The sequence below is a fragment of the Cucurbitaria berberidis genome (genome assembly GCF_010015615.1).
Source record: "Cucurbitaria berberidis CBS 394.84 unplaced genomic scaffold K460scaffold_2, whole genome shotgun sequence".
NCBI classification, from domain to species: domain Eukaryota; kingdom Fungi; phylum Ascomycota; class Dothideomycetes; order Pleosporales; family Cucurbitariaceae; genus Cucurbitaria; species Cucurbitaria berberidis.
Genome location: NW_024468936.1, coordinates 3,487,707 through 3,508,667, shown reverse-complemented (window position 1 = coordinate 3,508,667; position 20,961 = coordinate 3,487,707). Strand labels below are relative to the sequence as shown.

The following is a 20,961-nucleotide window of genomic DNA, read 5'->3' as shown; positions in this document are numbered from 1 at the left end:
TTGGCATCGCATGGAGTATCTACCGGACTATGATAGATAGATGAACATGGAACGAGTTTTGTATTACACTTCGAGCGGAAGAATATGCCCCTTTCAATGACAAACAATGCTCTTCTCCCAAACAATACTAAAAGATGCTGTCAAATCCACCCAAACAATAGCGTAGACCGACAAAGTCAATCATCCATCTTGCATCCAGTCCCTTCCAGACCTCCTGCAATCTCCTCGTACTACCTACAGTGAGGTCTTTTGAAATTGCAGTCTCTTGGTGACTCTACATGCATTATAGCCAGCAGCCCATTTCCCCTCGAGGGTTCGTAAACACATGTTTGCTTACGGATCATGCTTTCCCAGGCTTTATTGCTTTCGCACACTGCTAGAAAAGAAAAGCCCATGGAAAAATTATCTAACATAGACACGAATCGAATCGCAGATGACACCATGTGGAATTAAAAGTCCGTCTTCCCACCCATGACTTTGGCAGCATTGACAGCGTTCATCTTAGCCGCCCAGCCCGGAGCAGGCACAATCTTTCGCACAGTGCGCACTTCGTCGGATGCGTAACCGGGGATGCGGATGTTGTAGTTGCGCTCGAGGATGACTTGGATGTCGCGGATATCGAGTTGAGGTGATTCGCGCAGCTTGGAGAGCTTGCAGGCGCTGCTAATGACGTTGTCGACGAAGTCGTCTGCGAGTTGGAGGACGGACTGGAAAAGTGTTAGAATACGCATGCCAAGTAAAGTGATATTAATATCTCCTACCTCTTCAACCTCCGGTGTCAGCGCCTCCTCCGAGCCACCTGTAACCTGTCTGACAAGCTCATCAAGCTTGCGCTTGCTGAGCACACGATCGCCTTCACCCTCAAGCTGGAAAGGTGGAGGCCGCGGGATAACAGGTTGACCCATCGGGCCTGGCGCACCATTGGTAGGGCCTTGCATGGTCGGGCGAGATTGGCCCATGTGGACGGCGGATGGGGTCGTGACGTTGAGGTGTCGCGGGATTGGCATCTTGGGATTATTAAGTTGCTCACGCTCGCGACTGCCAAAATTGCCTTGACCGCCTGGCTGCATGGGCGTGTTTGTGCGCTGAGGATCGGTGTAGGAGCGATTCGCAGCGCTGACTGCGGCTTGGTGAGAGAGTGGGACTGGAGGGCCGTTGGGCGCATTTGATGTTGCCGATTGCGGATGTGGCGAATTGTTCTGCTGGTGCTGCATTGCATTCGCTTGCATTGGGTTGATTTGCGGTCGCTGTTGTTGCTGCTGGAAGTTCTGCTGCTGCTGTTGGCCAGGCTGAGCGAATTGTAGACCTGGGTTGTTGGGGGGCATGGATTGTGAATGAGGCGCGGGAGGCGGGCGGGCCTGCTGCTGCTGTTGCTGTTGCTGTTGCTGTTGCTGTTGCTGTTGCAACTGCTGTTGTGAAAGTGAAGGTGGCATTTGAGAATTTTGTTGCTGCAGCGGTGGCTGTTGGTTTCCTTGCATGTTGTATTGCGGTGCCGGCTGTGGCTGCGGCACTTGCCCCCCCTCCACCTTGATCTGGGGCTCCTCTTTAATCGGAGGTTGCATAGGCATATTGGGCTGTGAAGGCCGACGCTGAGGGGGTTGTTGTATTTGTTGTTGCTGAGGCGATGCTGTGGAGGGCTGCTGTGCGGGGGGTTGCTGAGCGGCTTGTTGCCCTTGCGGTTGCTGTTGCGATTGCTTCTGCTCCCGTTCATCCTTCCACTGCTTTTGCAGCCTTCTGAATTTGTCCAGTTGGTCCTTCATTTGAGCATGCTCCTTCTCGACCCGGGCCCTCATGGTAAGAAACTCCTGAGGTACTTCTTGTCCGGCATTCTGTCGCTCCTGTATCTGGTTGGTGATTTTCCTCCTGCTCTCAGAATAGGAGGCCTGCTTAGCCAGCATATTAAGATAGCCGTTCCTATATTCCTTGAGCTTCACATCGTACTCTGGTGTCCCCGGGGGAGGTGCAGTTGGCGGTAGCTGGATGGGAAACTCGTGGACGTGTTTGAGAATTGCAGGATCGACCGGGTTCTGCGGTCGGGGTTGACCTGGATTTGATGGAGGTTGTCCCTGAGACACAGGCGCAGCGACATTTTCTGCGCCTCTATTGAGAACTTGCGGCGCCTCCTGCTTGACTGGATTCTGAATCTGTTGCCCAGCCTGGCTGCCCTGGCTAGATTGACCCTGATTTGCTTGCTGTTGCTGCTGTTGTGCCTTCATCTTCCCGCGATGGGTACGCTCGCGCGCAATGAATTTCTGCGACCATTCTGATAGTTTCTGGCGGGCCGTGGTGTGCTCGGGGCTGCCTTGCGGATGCTGCTGGATCATATTCCAGAAGTTCTGCATGATCAAGCGGTACTTTTGCTTCTCATCATCGGGGAGCGACTGCAGCTTGAGGATGTCATCGGCGCGTAGCAGTTGCTGCTGCTGTTGGCCGCCGCCCGTCGGCTGGGGCTGGGAGTCGCTCATTCTTGACGAACGCGAACTGCCGAGTCGCGAACGACAAAGGAATGTTTGGTTGGATTGTGTGCGAGATTGGCCAAGTCGGCGATGGCTCTAGGTCATATGCTGGCCTTGCAATCTGAGAGGTGCGTGTTGGTTGTGTGGGATATTGTTCTGTGAGGGATGACGGAAGTAGCGTTGAAGTCTGGATACTTGAGCGCTGGGGCGTCTTGGCTCCACTCTCATGTCGCGCAATTGTACGACTGCACGTGCACTTGGCTCGAACACAAAACTTCTTGGATTCGAAGACAACTTTGCGATCTATGTATATGTGTATTTACATGTTATGCTAGTATTGTTACAACAGCGTCATCTCTAGGACTCATCAGGTATGCGATTAACTTCAGCGCTCGACTTGCCTCCTTTCGCCAGGGCTCGCTCCCTCGTGTTTCGAACCTCCCATTCGAATTCTTTGAGTGCTCTGATCTCGCTACCAATGAACAAGAGCCCCATGAGCCCATCAATGACTCCGACGCTCAGGCCGAGTGAACTTAGCAGCATTAGAATGAAGGACACATAATTGTGCGGCGACCACCAAACGCCGATCAGGCATCCTGTCCAGAGAGAGAGCTGGAAGAAGAAATGCCCTATGCGCAGCTTGCGCTGCACCCGTTCGCGGACTTCGTACTTGTTTGTATTTGCAAGAATCTCGTCGTAGATCTCGATGGGTAGATAGCGCTCTGGCAGCGCCAAGGGGCTGAGTTGGGTAGCGGATGGTGTAGTAGGGGTCCTCGTCAGCGTTGCTTCGACCGAGAAGTGATCGCTGAGCGAGCAGTGCAGCGTGGGATGTCGCATCGCCATACCAACATTAGCCTCCTTGAGCTCCCACTCGGCCGTCTCCTCCCCTGTCTCCGCATGATGAGATCTAACGCTACTAAAGAAGACATAGTCAAGTCGCTTCGCGTACGGATCCGGTACGGCAGGATCTATCTGCACGTTCTCACCTTTTGCGAGGCGCTTCTTGTGTGCTTCGTTCCACCGCCAGGAATTCAATTCACTGTCGCAAGTGGCACCGTTTTTCGTCATGTTGAAGTGTGCTGTGGGCATTGGCAAGCCTCGAACCTGTTCGACCTTGTCTTTTGCTGCACCGATCGAGGACTCGGGATGTAGTATGCGCCATACATCTCGGACTGGTGAATGCGTTTCTATGATACGATGCGCGAGGGATAGTGGTATCATGTTGAAATCGCCGAGCCCGATGACCAGGTGACCACGCTCGGCAGCTGCACGCATAAGTTTTGTTATTTCCCATGCTTGCGCGGTGCGGTGGCAAAGGTACGAGTCGTGCGGTTCGCTTTCGTATGGAGCGTGGAGCTACTTGAAATCAGCAGGTCTTGACCAAGTAGTGTACCATTGAGAACATACATGTGTGCAAAACACCTCTGCAACATCTCTTTGCGAAGGTCCCATGCGTATCCGCGCACATGCAACGCCCTTGCCCACAAACCAGTCTCCGCGGTAGAACGCAGCAGGCCGTCCATTCAGCGGATACCGCACCATGTTGCTCTCTTCAATCGGCCATCTTGACAAGATCGCTAATCCGCCACCGAAGATACCGCTGTGGTAGAATTTCCCATACGGAAGTATATGCTGTGTCTTCTCGCGTATGGCATGGTAGTCCTGCTGTGTCCAACACTCCTGAAGACCGACAATATCTGGTTGGGGAGTTGCCGCCGCGATCTGGACGCCGATTTCTGTCAATCGCTCATTGCGGAGCTTGGAGATGAACTTGAGGCCCCAGCAATTGAGTGAGAGGATCCTCAAACTCGAGGGTGGTCGACTGGCATCCGAAGCCATTGTGAGGTCCTGGGATGTCAATTGACCTGTGATGATGCAACTGGGGGTAGCTACTACAGGGATCATTCACCGCCTGTGCACTAACATGGCAGTATTCTTTTGGTCGCGTTCGCGTCTTCTCCACCCCAGCATACATCTATTCCTCTGACAAACACTATGGACGGCACACGCTCCACCTCACCAAAACGCCGGAGAGACAACGACGACGGCTATGATGACGCGCCGCCCCGCAAACGCTCCGCATCCCGCACACCACCCAATGCCTCTCCATCCTACCGACTAGCGGAGCGACCCGCGCGCCGTTACAGCAGGGAAGACAGCGAAGACGACCGACGATACTTCAGGGATAGACGAGCTCCCCAGTCCCGGTCAAGATCACGGTCACGTTCAACATCACAGTCTCCTTCCTCATCTCAACGGCACTCGCGCTCTCCTAAGCCCCCACCAAAGCCCACAGAACTCCACTACAAACCAACGTTGATACTACGCGGCCATAAGAAACCCATTGCCGCAGTCCGATTCTCACCAGATGGGAAATGGATTGCATCTGCAAGCGCAGACTGCACCATCAAGATTTGGGACGCGCATACCGGCCAACTCGAGCACACACTTGAAGGCCATTTAGCAGGTGTGTCCACCATCTCGTGGGCGCCAGACTCTAGGATCTTGGCTTCAGGCTCAGATGACAAGAGCATACGGCTGTGGGACACGACAACAGGCCTCGCGCATCCAACACCCTTCATTGGTCACCACAACTATGTCTATTCGCTCGCCTTTTCGCCAAAGGGCAACATGCTCGTTTCTGGATCCTACGATGAAGCTGTCTATCTGTGGGACGTGCGCGCTGCAAGAGTGATGCGATCGCTACCTGCTCACAGCGACCCCGTGGGCGGTGTAGATTTTGTGCGCGACGGTACACTCATCGTTTCCTGTTCCCATGACGGCTTGATCCGAGTATGGGACACAGCGACAGGGCAATGTCTCCGAACTCTGGTCCACGAAGATAACGCCCCTGTATCGTCAGTGATTTTCAGCCCAAATGGCAAATACGTGCTAGCTTGGACATTGGACTCGTGCATCAGGCTTTGGAACTACATCGAGGGGAAGGGGAAGTGCGTCAAGACGTACCAGGGACACGCCAATAAGAATTACTCCGTTTCGGGCGCCTTTGGAACGTACGGTGGTCAGCCACCGCACGAGTACGCGTTCATAGCATCCGGCAGCGAAGAGGGAAATGTTGTGCTGTGGGATGTGAGTAGCAAAAACGTGCTACAGAGATTGGAAGGGCATACCGAGGCTGTTCTCACAGTTGATACACACCCCACAGAAAAGCTTATCGTGAGTGCGGGCCTGGATAGAGTGGTTAGGTTGTGGAAGGCTGCTAATCCGCCAGTGGGTGGAGAAAAGGATGGATTACGGAATGGGGTGGTGGAGGAGAAAGAGAAGGAGACAAATGAATTTGATCCGGAGACTCTACCACCAAATCCTTTCGCAGAGGCTTAAGACGAATATTTGTTTTCCACGGAAGATAAAAGGGGCATTTGGGTCTGAAGAATACCGTATCACTAGAGAGATGATCAAACATTATTTGGAGGAGCCTGGGAGGTCCGCAGTCCCCTATCATGTTTCAGGAAATACCAGGCGAGTGCACTGTATTCCTCAAACTGTGAGTACAACCAGGCGAGATGCACAGTTTCGTAGTTTTGTAGATACCCCAACTTTAGCGCTTTGGAACTTGTGCATTTCTTGATTTGCAAGTCTCTTTTCGACCGACCGACTTTTGCCTGAAGCCCCTCGCATTTGTCGCTTCTCAAAGTGAAGATACGTTATATATACAGCAAGGAATTAAAAGGCCCGCAGCGAGTCAGTAAGATGATGTCACTCCCGGCTAGCCTTTTTTTGTCTACCGTACCTAGGATATATACACAGTACTAGTACAAACCCAAATGTGAATTAGATTGAGCCTTGTGCTCTCTCTCTCTTAGGATCCAATCGTTCACTTTCTCCTCTTCATGACCTTGGTACACATCTCGATCAAGCCGGTTTTCGCTTCGCTCTCGGGAAAGAATGATATCGCCTCGATCGCCTTGTCGACATACTCCTGGGCGAGCGCGCGCGTTTGCTCCAGTCCGGAACTTTGGCTTACAATCTCTCTGGCCTGTGTTGTCGTTAGTCACTATTGCTACGAAAGTTATTCCATGGGAAAGGATTGGCAGCCTACCCGTTGGACATCGCCCTCCCCACTGAACTTCCGCCCCACCAACCGCCCAAGACTTCCATTCTCTTTCCATGCAAACAGCAATGGCGCCGTCGCAAGTCCTAGCTCCAGATCCGCACCCGCAGGCTTCCCCAGCTCCTCTCCACTAATGGTGTAATCCAGCATGTCATCAACCAGTTGAAATGCGAGGCCCAGGTTCTTGCCGTACAGGTACGCCGCCTCGACCACCTCTGGCGTCGAACCACCTAGGATAGCAGCGGCGCGGCAGGACTTGCTGATCAACGAGGCGGACTTGAGGTATGTCTTCTGCAGGTAATAAGAGACGGTGTCTTCGGTCCAAGATGGATTCTTCTCATCCCTCGCCGTGTTCTTAAGCTGCATAAACTCGCCCTCGACCAAATTTGCAATAACCGTCGCCAACAACTCGGTTACCTCGGGATCTCGTAACCGTGCCAGCGCGACGGAGGCGCGGCCGAGGAGGAAGTCGCCAGCTAGCACGGCCATTTTGTTTCCAAACTCGAGGTTCGCCGAGGGCGCGGAGCGGCGGGAGACAGAGTGATCGATGACGTCGTCATGGAGGAGAGAAGCAGTGTGAATGAGTTCAGTAATCTCAGCAAGGCGGCGCTGTGACGGCAGGATGTCGCTATCTTCGGCAGTGTAGGCGGCATCGTGCTGTATAGTGCTGATTGGACTTGTCTCCGGGTTTTCGTCTAGTAGTATCGACGGGTGAGTGAGCGAGCTGTCCACACTTCTGCTCCCATTTCCCCCAGCTCTGGCAGACTGCGGTGTCAATGCCGTTGCTCTGCTCATGAGCAGGACTAGCATGGGTCGTACATATTTCCCCTCACTCTGAGTGTAGTACTTGGCCACGGTATCCAGCGTCGGGTGTCCTGAGCCTAGCAATTGCCGTATATTCCCCGTCAGGAACTTCATCTCTCGTGCAACTGTCTGGAAGGGGTCGATCTGGATCGGGGCACCTGGTGGCGGCGTGCTCATGATGTTCTGCGCTACGTTGACGGCGGCTGCCCACGACGACTGGTTCCGCCGCCGCGGGGAGTGGTAGTATGTCGAGACATTCGGATTCTGCCATTGTCGAAGGGCAGTATCATGATACGGACATGATGGGAGTCGTGAGGAAGTTTGCTGGCGCGCAATGCTCGTTGCGAGCCGGCAGCTTCTGCTCGTCATGGATGTTTTTTTCTGCAAAACAGTCCGGTACAAAGAGAGCACGAGTGCAATTGATTCTATGCCCAGCGTCTCGGGGTAAGTATTCGCGGGGATGGGCGAGCAAGGAAGCTGTCTTCAGCCATCCGGGAGTTTTTGGGACCAGATCGAATAATCATGACGCGCTAGCTAATCGCATCCTGGTTGCTCTCGCGGCGGAACGCGAATCCAGGCTCCGACAATCTCACTCTTCGACATCAGCTATGGTGCTTCTTACGATGACAGCCGGTATAGTCCGGGCAGTCTTCAAAGCTGAAGAGTTGTCGTCGGATGGGTTTGCAGAGCTTCAGCGACCGGGGGAGCCTGCGCTTGCAGACCCAAAGCCCGGAAACCCCATCTCGCATAGCCAGTTAATTGACCTCTCAAAACTGCTCAAGAAGCACTCTCTCGAACTGTCCAGCACTTCCAAGCAAGACACCCAGGAATCCTCAGAGCCCCCAAATCATGAGCAAGAGGAGCCAATACCAATCACTCTCAACGCCCTCCTCCAAAACAGCACCGTCTACACCCCACCTCTTCTCCCCAAGAAACACCACACCCCCGAATACACCGCCCTCATGGCCCGTCTGCGTGCCCAAGAAGAATCCCGCACCTACGAGCGCATGCTCCACCCCCCTCCAACACGCGAATCCTTCTCCCAACGCTTCCCGCGCGCTCCAGAACCATACAGCATCGGCGCCTCCGCGCCCGTCGACGAAGACGAAGTGAGCTACGAGGAGGTCCATCGACAGATTATCCTCATCATCAATGTCTTGGTGTCGATAGTAGCAGTGGCGGTATTCATATGGGTCGCTGCTCGGCACTGGAGCGTTGGCAAGAGACTTGGTCTGAGTATGGGAGGGAGTGTCGCTATTGCGATTGCTGAGGTCGCCGTGTATGGTGGCTATGTGAGGAAAGTCAAGGAGGCCAAGCGGCTCGAGAAGAAGAAACCGGAGATCAAGGAGATTGTCAAGAGCTGGGTCATTGAGAAGGATGACACCAGTGGGGTAACGGGCTTCAAAGAAAAGGTGGATGATGGTGTGAGGTTTAGGAAGGGGAAACATCGCTGAAGGGAGCACTGTATTGGATTGAACGCCGGTAATGCTTGAAGGCTAGTAAGGCAGTACTCCATTCAACCTCCCAGGACGCCCGGAATGCATGTTATGTCCTCCACCAAAGCATGTACAATCTGTACCCATACCCCAATCCACGGATTCTTATTTCTTCTTGTTTCGCCCAGCCACGCCGCCAGCGAATCGACCGAGGTTACCGAGACTACCTCTTGGCTTATGGCCAGGCTGTGCATTCTGCGCTGCTGGCGGATTACTCGCTGCTCTCATAGGCCCCGCCGGACTCCCCGGTCGCAGTCCCGCATTCTTCGGTGGCACAGGTGGCGGACCCATCCTCCTCTCCTTCTCCTCATCAACCTCCAAATCTTCACCTAAACTCGCCATCCTCTGGCTGCGTCGTGCCTTCTCTTGTGTCGCCTTGAATCTGTCTAGCAACTCCGTCCACTTCACACTTCCCTCTTCTCTGGCCTTAAGACGGTTCGGCCGCTCGAAATTCGACACGCCTGAGGGGCCGGAGGGGGCACTAGGAGGACCGACTTCTGAGCTCTTCTGCCTCAAGTGGTTCAATGTGGGGGAGGAGGTGGGAACATACGTGCTCGTTCGTGGCGCGATGTGGAGGTAGCCTATGGCAGCCACGCTATTCAGGCGGTTCTTGAGAGCCGCGAAGGCTGATGATTGGGGGAGGAGCATGAGGAGCCCATAGAGGCATTTGTAAAGGTGGGGGTATCGTTCGGGTTCGAGGAGCTGGATGCGGAGATCTGTGATATCATTGACTCAGTGGGAGTGTGTGGCTGTATTGCGGAGCAGACTTACACGTAAAGACAGGAGATTCGAGAAGCTGGACCAGCTTATCGATCTGTATGAGCATATTGACCGTCATCTCAAGGTCGGCACTAATAGGGTTAGTGTATTCGCTATATATCAGCACAGAGTAACATACAAGACTTGAAGAAGATGATATGCCTGTTCATAAGCTTGAGCAAGAAGACAAAGCGAGAAGGTAGCCACGGCGTTATGGCACCAGGCCTTGAAAAGTGTAACGAAGAATGATTGGCCATCCTGCGAACGTTAGATTCCGAAGGTATGCCAATTCAAGTTTAGGTACCTTGTTGTCTAGATTCCTAAGTCGCCTCCTCAAATCTGCTAGCTCAGGTGCGGTGATGAGATTGTTGTTGAGATTCTGAACCATTATGCTCGCGAACTCGACGTCCTCATCTTTGGCCAGGCAGTCGGCCATCGTACGGTATATCCTCTCTGCGCTGAGGGTTAGACATAGTTGTCTGATGATCAGATTTCCGCGAGTCTCAAGCAATCTTCGATCAGTACAGAACAGCTTCAGGAGATTGACCATGAAAGAAGTGAAGTATGTATCGTCACTATGCAGGGAAATCTGTGAAAGTAATAGCAAGTCCCGGGTGACGACGGCGTCTGAAGGATCCGAGAGCGTCTTAAGCAGTGCCGGGAAGGTTCCATCATCTACTGTGAGTATCTTTTGAGATGCTGTTAGCGCATGTGTTCATTAAGCTTTTCAAACTTTATGATACTTACTCTGCCCGGTGCCATTCTATGTAGCATTATCAGCCATGCGATAGCTGCGACTCGGGTGGCTTCGTGCTCGTTCAGAAACTGCAAGGTGAGAGCACTAACTGCTGCTTGATAATCGAGCTCAGGTATTGGGCGCGGAGAAGGACCGCGGTCACCTTCTGCCGGTGTAGGCGATTGCGTGCCCTTGCCCTCCGGCGATTCTGCCTTGTTTGCCTGGTCCCGTATCACCGCCTTCAGCAAGCGTCCAGATAAGTTTGAATCTCTTCGCTGTGCACCTGTGAGCTCTTTGCCCAGCTCCGACAGCGATGGTGGTAGCTGGATCTGGCCGCCTGCGGTGCCATCTGGTCGGCGGTTGTCGTCGGACAACGACAGGATGTAGTCCATCAATGAGGCATTGACCTTGACAGCTGCCTTACGAACTGTATCCACTTCATGGGACATTCTTGGTAGAACGTGCGATAAGAGGCTTGGGACAAACGGCATGATGTCTTCTGGACAGATGTCGAATAGGTTGTCGATCCAGCGAAGGGCAGTCAGCAGTATCTCCGTTTGCTCGTCCTCCGTATCTAGACTTGTCAGTTGAATTCTTGCTCGAGAGGAGTACTTCGGACGTACCCGATGGCGCGATCAGGAAGTCAACCAAGATCTCCAAGATCTTAGGGTGGTCAACATGCACATCTTGACCAGGCACCCAGTCGCCGTCTCCGTTGACAGATTTTCCACTGTCTCCAGAGACCGAGCCACTCTCTCCGCTAGCGTCTTCCTTGTCGTCGGCGGCCTCTTGATGCTCAAACGGCGTACTGCTCCTAGCCTCACTCTCATCGTCGCCGGGGCTGCTATGAAGACTTGAAGTGGAATGCCTATGTTCATCTTTGCTGCGACTCTTCTTGCTCTCTGCTATACCCTTCTTTATTCGGGCAATCTTTTTGATCTCACTCAGGAACCTATCTAGCGCGGCCTGCGTCATGGTATACACATCTTGATTCGAGTCGCTAAGAAACTTGAAGAGGCCACGCATGAAGCGCGGCAGGTGGGCAATGAGTTCTAGATCTGGAATTGAGTCTAGCAAGGTTATCCATGCGACTAAGAATGAGCGTGTGAAAGGGCTGATGACGTTGATCCTCTCTTCAAGGAGGGGTAAGAAGCGTTCGAGATTGAAAGCGGTTGGCAGGTCGTGTGGATGCGGCTCGTGATCGTCAGGGGCTGAGTGGTCTTGGTGTTCAGGCGGAGTATGGAGTATCGAGACATAGGTTGCGGCGGACTCGGAGACGATGTCTTTGATCAAGCGATCGAGCAGTTCTGCTCCGTTCTTGACGGACAGCTCCGAATCTGCTGCCATCTGTTTGGTGCAGGCCGGGTTAGCAATGTCCCCGTTTTGTCATGAGTTTCCAGAACGTATGCGCTTACCTTGCAGAGAGCATCGAATACTTGATTAAAGTAGACGAGAATCTCTCCCTTTGCAACCTTTGCGATATTGTACATGCTCTCGCAGGCGTAGTATCTAACACGCGCATCTTGGTCGCCGAAGCAGGCAAGGACTGGGGGTACGATTTCTTCGAGATAGCGAGCAACTTCCTGCAGTAGAGTGAGCTTATAGTCCAACAGGCGCATGTCTCGTATATACGCACCGGTCCCAGCGCTATCGAGGCGGCCGCAAGACCGATGAGGCCACCATTTCGAGCGTGGGGCTGGTGGACAGCATATGCATACTCATGGCAGAGCTGGTGCACAATCTTGGCTATCCTGTCGTGGTCCTGGGCAGAGAGTGCATCTCGTATGAGGCCCTCGAGCTCGAGTGCTCCGCTCTTACGCTTGTCGTAGAGCTTGTCGTTGAGCAATTTGGTGATATTGATGTCCATGTTGAAGCAAGTTGTAGATGGTCTCTACATGTTGCAGCAGCGAAATCCCTGCATAGTGTAGTGGTTGGCAGGGCGGGTGGGCAAGCAGTGTTCGTTCACCCAGGCCTGGTTGATGTTTCCTCGCGAACACGCCTCGAGGCGCGAGTCTGGACGGCCGCACGTCATCGCCCGGCATCCCTGCACACTGCACCGCTCACTAGGACGCCGCTGATAAACGAGACATGCCCAAACACAACCCTCCGTCTCGGTTGTCACCTTTGTGAGAATGCATCGACAGCGACGAGTTTCCCTACTTCACGACGCGCATTACCATGACGCTTAACGGTCGTGCTGGCGCCAACCGCACATGCTCCTTCTCGCCACAGCTGTGCATCTCACCAATACAGCCAGGCGCTATTCCCTACTGGTCTGACGTCTGATATCCTACACTGAAACTGTCAGGTGCCGCGAGAGAGAGAGAGAGAGAGAGAGAGAGACCAAAATGGAGAAACTAAAGAACAAGTTCCTGTATCCTCACCGACGCACTCGGCAAGAAAAAGACATGGAGAAAGAACCAGCCGTCCGCACTGGGGGTTTCCAACACTGGGCCATAGCTTTGTAAGTAGCTCTCTGATGCTTGGTAGCAAACACTAATACACACAGTGTCGTTTGTAACTTCAACGTTGATATCGGGTAAGTAAGAGTCCATCATCCTGTGACAAAAACAGAGTGTTGAGGTCATCGTGAAGCCCAGAAGTGGAGATTTTGTATCCGCCAGACGTCCCTTTCACGACGGCGGACTTGAGTGCCATATGCTTCAACAGGTACCGTCTGCCTAAATGTCTACCGTGGTGTAAATGCTAAGTCGTAAATAGCTTCCCCGAACAGCAAAACACTGAGACGGCAGACGACCTGGCGTTCAACTTTGCCATTACCAACAACTCCCCTGACATCAGGCTGACGTCGCCAAATGCCCCTCATGGTAGTGCTGACACCTTCTACGGCTCATGTGTCTTCCGCCAGGAGTTCGACCATAACATGAAGAGGAGTTTCAACCAGAGGACTTTAGTTCTAATATCCCACCACAACTTCACCTCCCTATACAACCGCATCCTGCAACGGATGACAGAGTCGGGGGTTATTAGCGACCCTACGACTTTAGAGGCGGCCTACTCGCAAATGGGTACCTGGGCGCCTCCTGCTCTAGGGCGCCATGACCTCCCGTTCTTAGGAAACATGTTGACGTTGGACATCGCACCGCACCCATCTTTCCCTCTTCAGGGCCTCCCAGGACCAACTCCTTTGATATCGGATATACGCTACGCCTACGAACCCATCGGCTCTTGGGACAATGTCATGCATTACATGCCCTGCATCACGGACCTTTACGTACTCTACGAGAAGCTTGTTCTTTGCGAGAGTGTCATCGTCATCGCCAAATCACCACAACTGGCGAGCGAAGCAGTGTCCTCTCTCGTGGACCTGATTTGCCCCATCCCGTACGCTGGGGTCATTAAACCATACATGACCATGCAAGCCGACTTTAAGAGTATTGGTATTGATGGTGGAACTCCCAGGTCGTTCATCATCGGTATTACGAACCCTTTCCTTCTCAAGCGCATCGTCGCCGCCGCCGAAAGTAGCCACCGTATGAGGCCGCATATCCTGTACCTTCAGAACTACGATGGGCCAGTACCAACAAGACGCCATCACTCCATACACCACAAGTCCAGTCGTAATGCGCTCCTAGACCTTCCCGGTGGTGGTATCGAAGTTCACACGCCTTCCAAGCGCTTCCTTAAAGCGGAACCGACTGTTGTGTCGCATATTGAAGCCCTCCTCAAGCTAGGGGACCAAACGCACGAACTCGGACCGCTCATTCGTCGCCATTTCGCAGAGCTCACAGCCCAGTTCGTTGCTCCCATCAACCGCTACCTCGCTACATCGAACGTCGTCACACCAGGTGGAAACCATCGCTACGCTAGTTTTCACGTGCCAGACTTCTTGAGCAGTCTGAGCAAACATGGAACCAGCGTCAAGTTTCGCGGTCAAGGACCAATTCAGCGCCATCGGGCAAGGAACGGGTTGTACGAGAACTTCTGTAGCTCACCAAATTTCTACTCGTGGTTGGAAATGAAGATCTCTCTTGAGAATGAGGCTTCGGCAGGATTGCTGGGGCCTACTGTTGCGTCTGCGTCTGCGGGTGGCTGAGCAGTCTCTCCTGCGTACATGAACACGAAACGACAGTTACATTTGCAAATTCTCCGGTGTCTCCTATGTAGCTAGTGAGTTGGCCATTCTGAACCAGTAGGCCGCTGATACAGCATACTTTTCTAGGCGAGCGCACAATCACCGCGTCGGGCCAAACAGAGAGTGCGTAAAGACTAAGAACATCCAGCAACGCGAGGTGTTGACGATTGAAAAGAGAGAGGAGTCTGATATACATACGGTGCATCTGGATCATGAAGAGAGCAAGTGGGAAATTGATATGTTTTCGTAAAGCTCGCGCGCATTGCGAACGCTTAAGTCATAATAATCATATATAATGAGAAGAAACAAGGCTCCATTTACTTCCACTCTACACTCCACGTCTGCTCCCCCTTCCTAAAAGGCACAACCTCCACATCCACGCCGTCCTTTTTCAGAACATCGACAATCTTCTCTTGACGCTTCCTCAGCACCACCCTTTCATTCTTCGTATCATCAACCTGATAGAATTTCCTCCCCCACCCAGCGAAAAAACCTTCCAACACCTCATTGCTCACCTCTCCTTCCCCAATAACCGCCCTCCCAACGCCCTTCTCCAATGCATCCAACACATACCCCACCGCATACGGCTGCGTAAATACACCAGCGGCCACTTTATCCTCGCCGCGCTTCTTCACACTCGCATGGGGCGCAGAGTCTGTGCCGAGGAAGAATCGGCCACTGCTACTTACCACAGCTCTGAGCAGCGCATCGCGGTCCTCGGGCGTCTTGGCGACAGGTTTGCAGAAGCAGAATGGGTCTCCGGCCCAGTCGTCGATGATGAGAGACAAGTGATGCGCTGTGATGGTGCCGGCTACCGTCGGGCCACACGCACGCACAGCGTCGAGTGCAGCGGCTGTACTGCAGTGCTCGAGTATGATGCGCAAGTTAGGAAAGCGTGCGTGCAGGGACTTGAATGTAGGCAGGAAGGCTGGTTCGGCGTTCAAGATGGTAATTGCTGCGTTGGAGTCTCTTGTTGTAGGCGCGTCAGCGGGTGTGGAGGGGACTTCGCCATGGAGGTTGAGGACCATGTTTTGCTTTTCCATTTCTGCGAAGACGGGGTAGAAAGTTTCATAGTCGAGGACGCCAGATGAAGAGTTCTACCTCTGTGATTAGCCGTTTGGGAAGCGTTAATTAAGATTGGGGTCTGGAAAGCTTACCGTTGTCACACCAGCAGGGTATGATTTCACGCCTGTGATTCCTGCCTTCTTCGCCTCGCGAATAACCTCTGGCGTGATTGACTCGTGAAGGTACAGAGACATGACATAGTCCACATTCGGCTCGATGGCTCGTAGTCTGTCGCGGTACTCGAGACATTGCTGAACGGTAGTAATGGGCGGAACAAGGTTTGGCTAATCAAACATCAATGACCGTATTTAAATAAACCAAGAACCAAAATTAAACCGGGAAATTGAGCAACGAGATGAGAACAAGACTTAGACAAAATTGTAGACGCAAATGACTGAGAAACAAGGTCTGTATAAATAGCACTAGCTTACCATGACATACACCTGATTCACACCCCCCTTGCGAATCGTCGGCGTAACAAGCTGCGACATCTCACCATCCCTCAGGTGCACGTGAGCGTCAAACGCCGCTGATAATTCAATCTCTGTTAGTTTCGTGAACTCCATCTTGACCAGGACACTGCAATTGCCCAGAACTGCGTTGTGCTGCTGAAATCAGAATTTTGATGTTGCAGAGCGGGCGAGATCGGGGGCAGTAGCGATTGGGCAACACTAGTCCAAAAAGAGCATGCATGCATCACCTATTTCGAGCTCAAAACGTAAACATGTTGCATTTCGAATAGCCGTCGATATACGTTGGGTTTGTGCAGATATTGTGCCTATAACATATGAACTAATGCGAAACCCGTCAGACTATTCAAGTCCTTCTTGATTCATCGTCTCAGCCTGTAGATACCCCTCCATAGCTTCAGCGTTTCTGTTTACGCTTGCGTTCCACCCTCTTGCTCCAGTCCTCCGGGACAAACTCCACTATTAGTCCAGAGTGACGCGTGTGGCGCCTCTTCATCGAGATTTTGGTGCTGTCATGCGTGGTTGCTCGACTCGTGTTGCCGCTTTCCATCCCGCTGGTAGCAGCAGTCCTGGGCTGGGAGAGCATTGTCCGTTTTCTCGGGCTCGATGACTGCTCACCAGAAGTCGATCGCTTGTCATTGACTTCTGTCATATCATCCTCCGCCCCTCCTCTGCTTCGTTTGGTGTGCTTCGATACTGTTACTGGTTTTGACAAGGGTAGTGCTGACGACAAGAATCCTCCGGCACTTCTTAGGAGAGCAAGTGATAGACTAGAGATAGTCCCTTTTGTGAGTGGGAGGGGGCTGATAGGCTGTGAGAGTTCGAGGGTAGGCGGTGCCACATCAGAGGGCCCATCCATTTCATCTTTCCTAAGGGGTGCTGCTTGATCAGCTTTGCTAGATCTTGGTAGATTTACACCAGGTCGGGGGAGCGCTGAAATCTCCAAGGAGGAGCGCGGTCGTGTCTTGGCTTGCTCTTCTCGTGCCAGTGTGGGCACTTGGACACGTATCGTCGGGCTAGTCGCATCGATTTCAGCTTGGTCTTCCTCTTCGCTTGAGCTGGCGATCGTTTTCTCTACCAACTTTGTAGGTTTAATCAGGTGTCCACTTGATGCGCTCTTTTCTAACGCTTGAAGCAACGCCAGTCCAAGAACAAAGGAGACCTTGCGATCAACCCCGTTGCCAACAATCACATATTGTTGGGCAAGATTCCCGATGATCGGCTCATGATCTGGATAGCCTTGCGCACGTCGGGCCTCTAGAATACTGATGGGTCTATCCTCTAACCAGTGAACACATGCACCATTTCGAGAATCTTGGACACTAACATTCGTTGTGATGGTAGGAATGAGACCAGCTTCTTTCACGCGCGTATACGCCTTTCCCGTTTCCTTATCAATCCGTTGGAGCGACGATGGAATAAGGCCTAACTCATAGGCTTTCTTGTATCCACTTCCAGGAGGGTACTTTGGAATGTACTTCAGGAGCGCTCGGTGCTGAATATTCGGCGGACAGGACAGGCGATGGTCAGGGTGGGAACTACAGGATTGGACAATGCCATTGCCAATGCTTGGCAGGTCTGATGTAACTTCTCCTGCTGAAATATAGGGGAAAGGAGTGGGATACTGTTTGCGCTCACCGAAGCGTTGTCCATTCGGAAGCACTCCTAGACTTCTACTAAGTGTGTCCTCAGGCGCGCTATGAGTATGCCACGGCTGAATAATCGGATTCATCCCAGGAGCAGCTATAGTGAGAAGAAAGCGAGAGCGTTGCTGCGCGCTGCCATAACTCCATGCATCCATGATGTATTGATTCACTTGATATCCCATGGAGACGAGACATGCAACCACCTGCGAAAGCACATTTTCGTCCTCGTGACCTTTCCGGGTAGCGGTCATGCTGACCACATTTTCGAGTATGCCGTATAGAGGGCGATACAAGTCCACATAGGAACAAAAAGTGGTGATGTGAGAAGCATTACGTTTAGACTGCGGACTCTTAAAGTTCTGTTGTAACAGAGAAAAGCCTAGAGTAATTAGTACATAGCGAGACGTACATGTAAGAACATAGGGATTATACGTACCCGGACACGGGGTTCCACCAACGATCAAATCCACCTCGCCGATGCGGACGATTAAGTAAGGTTTGTTTCCTTCAAGGGCCGCTTTGAAGTGGTCATCGACCGACCCACAGTACAGTCGCATCGTGGATGGATCTCGGGCGTTGGCTCGCTGGGTGTGCATAGCTGTAGCACTCAAGTCGACTGCTGTCTTGAACTCAACGGCGCCACACTCTTCCAACCCCCGGTCCAGTGAGCCGCCACCGCTGAATATACTGAGCCCCCTCAGGCTATGATTAGTTGTAGTCCAATCCGAACCTCCATGGAGGCAACTAGGTTGCTCCTTCAAGAATGCTAGCTGCTGACTACTGCTCACAGTTGTGACTTTCATCGAAAGAAACCAGAAATGCCCGGCACCCTCTCGATTGTATGGAAAGGGGATCTCGCAATTCAGCACGTCCTGCTTTGGCACGAAACGAATTGAGCATCGCCGCTTTATCCGTAGCACATTTACTTCCTCGACTTCGTCGGTGAGAACAAGCTCGTTGGAGGTCATGTTAGTGCGATTGACTCTGCTTGCTAGCTCTGAGCAATCGCGTTTAAGGCGGAGCAATTTCCGAACAGTAACTTTGCTTGAAGACCTGTCTATACGTTGAATAATAGTAGGCTCCAGAATTTCACACTGTTGAATAGTCCTTGACATGTAAACTGTGTCGCCTGGTCGGAAAGTCACGATGGGTAACGTCTTATCTCTTTTGCACTTGCAAGTCTTGTGGTCCTCATGAAACGTCACGAAAGCGCTTTCGCTGTTCTCTGTGATGTATGTCTGGCGAATGAAAAGTCTCTTCGTGGAGTTGATTATTGTAGGTGAGAATTTGACGCTGTACTTCCCCTTGACATGAGTTGAGAGGAGCTCCCCCGCGCTTTCGTGGTTGCAATGGTCTGAAAAGAACAGTTCGTTTTCGAATGGATATTTCGCTTTAAAGATGTTTGTATCTTGTGGTCGGTAGATCCATATGACAGACAATCGCTGGGTTCCGTTATGCAAAGGTATAACACCTTGGACGTAGGCAAGCCACTCCAGATCAGCATTCTTCCATACCTGGCGGTCTAGTTCCGTTGAATCAAGTCCAACTATATCGCCCACTCTGATTGCTGACCTGCCATACGGTTGGCACAATTGTGCTAATTGGAGAGGGGTAGAGCTTGAGCCTGAACAGACACGGCCAAATCCAAGTTCGCTTATCCGAAGCTCTTGCTTTCTTTTGACAGGTTCTGAGGCTTGCCCCTGTTTGAGATTTTCTCCAAAGTACATGGCTTTGAACGAATCATATACATGAGGAGTTGCGAGGGTATTCTCGACGAGCTGAACTTGTGGCTTCATGCTCGTCAGCCCCCCAGCCATACACTCACTCCACAGCGGATGATCGAGTAGCCGCTGGGAGTTAAGACCAGAAGCATGGTGGTAGATGAAGTTGATATTCGCATTGACCGCAACTCGAAAGTCAGCTTGAGATTTCAAAGACTGGCGCCATTGTCGGAAATCTTCGCTGCTGCTTCGAGCGAATCGTGCAGCAAGCCAGCAGTGGAAATCTTTGCGGAAGTTCTCGAGCCCAACTGAGCGCGCGGGATGGGTCTCTATATAATCGATCGTATGCTTCGTCAATTGCGCCGCCCACAGGAATGGTTCGTGGAATCGCTTGTATTGTTGAGCCGGTTCCCCCAACTTATACCAGATTTCGTAAGTACTGTCTTTAGATGCTAATGTAGATCGGACGTATGCGAGAACACCAGGTTCATCGTCATCACCAAAGCCCTCGATCGAAGAGTCTTGCAAAGCGACCCTTTCCACGTAGAGTTTAGTCTCTCCTATACAAAGAAACCCGTCAAACCAGAGCTTTCTTGCTTTTGGAGCTTCGAGGTGGAGCAGACTCGTCAGCTCAAATTCCCGGCCTGGGCAACCCGAGTCTGGGGATCTGTAGATCTCGAAATCGCAAAGATCCAGATATAGGAGTTTTTGCTTGGACTGGTACCCATCGTAGGTGGTGAGCTTAGCGGGGTGTCGTTTCGACTCAGCCTCCATAGGGTTAGCAGTCGACGCACAACCGAACACTTCAAGTACTGACTATTAAGCTTCGGAGAGCCTCTGTCTCTGGTGTGACTGGCAATCGAGGAGATGAATTTGTTATATGTGATCTCGGGAAGTCGTCCTGAGAGTGGTTGACTTGTACTCTGTTTGTTTGTGAGGATGCTTCTTGCGACCTCGGTCGTCCCATGGCGATGTTGACTTTGCAGATGCGCTATCGTTAAATCCAAATATGCTTCCGTGGCGAGTGTGGAAAACGACTGTCACATCCACGAAGACGCACACAAACCGTATAGCTTGCGAGACAGTGCGGTGTCGTTGCGTTAACGTGAGAGGAACTGACACAATCTTAAAGTTTTCTTGAAGTCTCGCGTCGGCGGTCGCGCATTCTAGAAGCCTAAGGAATTCGTTGGTGAATGTGAGTTGCAAATAACCTCGTGCCTTCTCGTGCGATCTTTTGAAATGCGTTAAGCGAAGATATGGTTTTCTCAATTTGAAGAAGCGGAGTTTGTGTTGCGGAAAGTTACAGTCGTGTGGGGTAGATACATCTAAGGGGGGTGGTAGTCGTGGTGAAGACCCGCCCCAACCACCCGCATTAAACAGAGCGAAACCATCATGCAAAGAGAAGGGGATATACATAAAGATATCGACAATGCAAAATATTACAAGATAGCTTTTATGCGGAAATGTGAACGGGGTTTAGAAGTAGTGGAAGGCCTCTGGAACGAGAGACGTGGGGTGGCTCTTGAGGCGAGAGAAGTGGAGCACTCAAGGCGGTAAACGTGCGGTGGTGACTGTTGCTAACCAGCAGGGCCAACAGAGATGCGCCGTAGATAAGATTATGAGAGGCACGGTGAGAAGCT

General features: G+C 52.2%; 8 protein-coding genes across 8 annotated transcripts; 3 read left to right on the top strand and 5 right to left on the bottom strand.

Moving 5' to 3' along the window:
• Positions 1 to 449: 449 nt before the first annotated feature.
• On the bottom strand, positions 450 to 4,295 carry K460DRAFT_277835 (uncharacterized protein; the record flags this gene model as incomplete). Its single annotated transcript, XM_040928208.1, has 4 exons — positions 450 to 707; positions 762 to 2,552; positions 2,841 to 3,812; positions 3,864 to 4,295. The coding sequence occupies 4 exons, from the start codon at positions 4,293 to 4,295 to the stop codon at positions 450 to 452; spliced, it is 3,453 nt and encodes a 1,150-aa protein (XP_040790813.1).
• Positions 4,296 to 4,451: 156 nt separating this feature from the next.
• Positions 4,452 to 5,798, top strand: K460DRAFT_384410 (WD40 repeat-like protein; the record flags this gene model as incomplete). The annotated part of the gene is made up of 1 exon (XM_040935497.1): positions 4,452 to 5,798. The coding sequence occupies one exon, from the start codon at positions 4,452 to 4,454 to the stop codon at positions 5,796 to 5,798; it is 1,347 nt and encodes a 448-aa protein (XP_040790812.1).
• A 493-nt stretch (positions 5,799 to 6,291) lies between these two features.
• K460DRAFT_276758 (decaprenyl-diphosphate synthase subunit 1) lies at positions 6,292 to 7,509 on the bottom strand (the record flags this gene model as incomplete). Its single annotated transcript, XM_040928135.1, has 2 exons — positions 6,292 to 6,453; positions 6,517 to 7,509. 2 exons carry the CDS (start codon positions 7,507 to 7,509, stop codon positions 6,292 to 6,294), a joined length of 1,155 nt encoding a protein of 384 aa, XP_040790811.1.
• A 446-nt stretch (positions 7,510 to 7,955) lies between these two features.
• Positions 7,956 to 8,786, top strand: K460DRAFT_279007 (uncharacterized protein; the record flags this gene model as incomplete). The annotated part of the gene is made up of 1 exon (XM_040928296.1): positions 7,956 to 8,786. The coding sequence occupies one exon, from the start codon at positions 7,956 to 7,958 to the stop codon at positions 8,784 to 8,786; it is 831 nt and encodes a 276-aa protein (XP_040790810.1).
• Positions 8,787 to 8,933: 147 nt separating this feature from the next.
• On the bottom strand, positions 8,934 to 12,190 carry K460DRAFT_279787 (ARM repeat-containing protein; the record flags this gene model as incomplete). Its single annotated transcript, XM_040928354.1, has 8 exons — positions 8,934 to 9,559; positions 9,600 to 9,679; positions 9,727 to 9,845; positions 9,892 to 10,275; positions 10,335 to 10,897; positions 10,947 to 11,670; positions 11,739 to 11,906; positions 11,960 to 12,190. The coding sequence occupies 8 exons, from the start codon at positions 12,188 to 12,190 to the stop codon at positions 8,934 to 8,936; spliced, it is 2,895 nt and encodes a 964-aa protein (XP_040790809.1).
• A 541-nt stretch (positions 12,191 to 12,731) lies between these two features.
• On the top strand, positions 12,732 to 14,380 carry K460DRAFT_277339 (uncharacterized protein; the record flags this gene model as incomplete). The annotated part of the gene is made up of 4 exons (XM_040928176.1): positions 12,732 to 12,787; positions 12,833 to 12,862; positions 12,919 to 12,993; positions 13,045 to 14,380. The coding sequence occupies 4 exons, from the start codon at positions 12,732 to 12,734 to the stop codon at positions 14,378 to 14,380; spliced, it is 1,497 nt and encodes a 498-aa protein (XP_040790808.1).
• K460DRAFT_364223 (Dihydroorotase) lies at positions 14,293 to 16,109 on the bottom strand. Its single transcript, XM_040932969.1, has 3 exons — positions 15,916 to 16,109; positions 15,577 to 15,768; positions 14,293 to 15,516 (listed from the first exon to the last, which is right to left on the bottom strand). Exons 1-3 carry the CDS (start codon positions 16,048 to 16,050, stop codon positions 14,737 to 14,739), a joined length of 1,107 nt encoding a protein of 368 aa, XP_040790807.1. The 5' UTR covers positions 16,051 to 16,109; the 3' UTR covers positions 14,293 to 14,736.
• Positions 16,110 to 16,351: 242 nt separating this feature from the next.
• K460DRAFT_353249 (S-adenosyl-L-methionine-dependent methyltransferase) lies at positions 16,352 to 20,288 on the bottom strand (the record flags this gene model as incomplete). The annotated part of the gene is made up of 3 exons (XM_040931702.1): positions 16,352 to 17,979; positions 18,010 to 20,089; positions 20,139 to 20,288. 3 exons carry the CDS (start codon positions 20,286 to 20,288, stop codon positions 16,352 to 16,354), a joined length of 3,858 nt encoding a protein of 1,285 aa, XP_040790806.1.
• Positions 20,289 to 20,961: the final 673 nt, after the last annotated feature.

Coding starts and splice junctions, on each gene's coding strand:
- K460DRAFT_364223 (XM_040932969.1), bottom strand. CDS start 16,050: ATGGAGTTCACGAAACTAACAGAGATTGAATTATCAGCGGCGTTTGAC. Junction 15,769..15,915: donor TGAATCAGGTGTATGTCATG/GTAAGCTAGTGC, acceptor ATGTTTGATTAG/CCAAACCTTGTTCCGCCCAT. Junction 15,517..15,576: donor ACCCTGCTGGTGTGACAACG/GTAAGCTTTCCA, acceptor TCACAGAGGTAG/AACTCTTCATCTGGCGTCCT.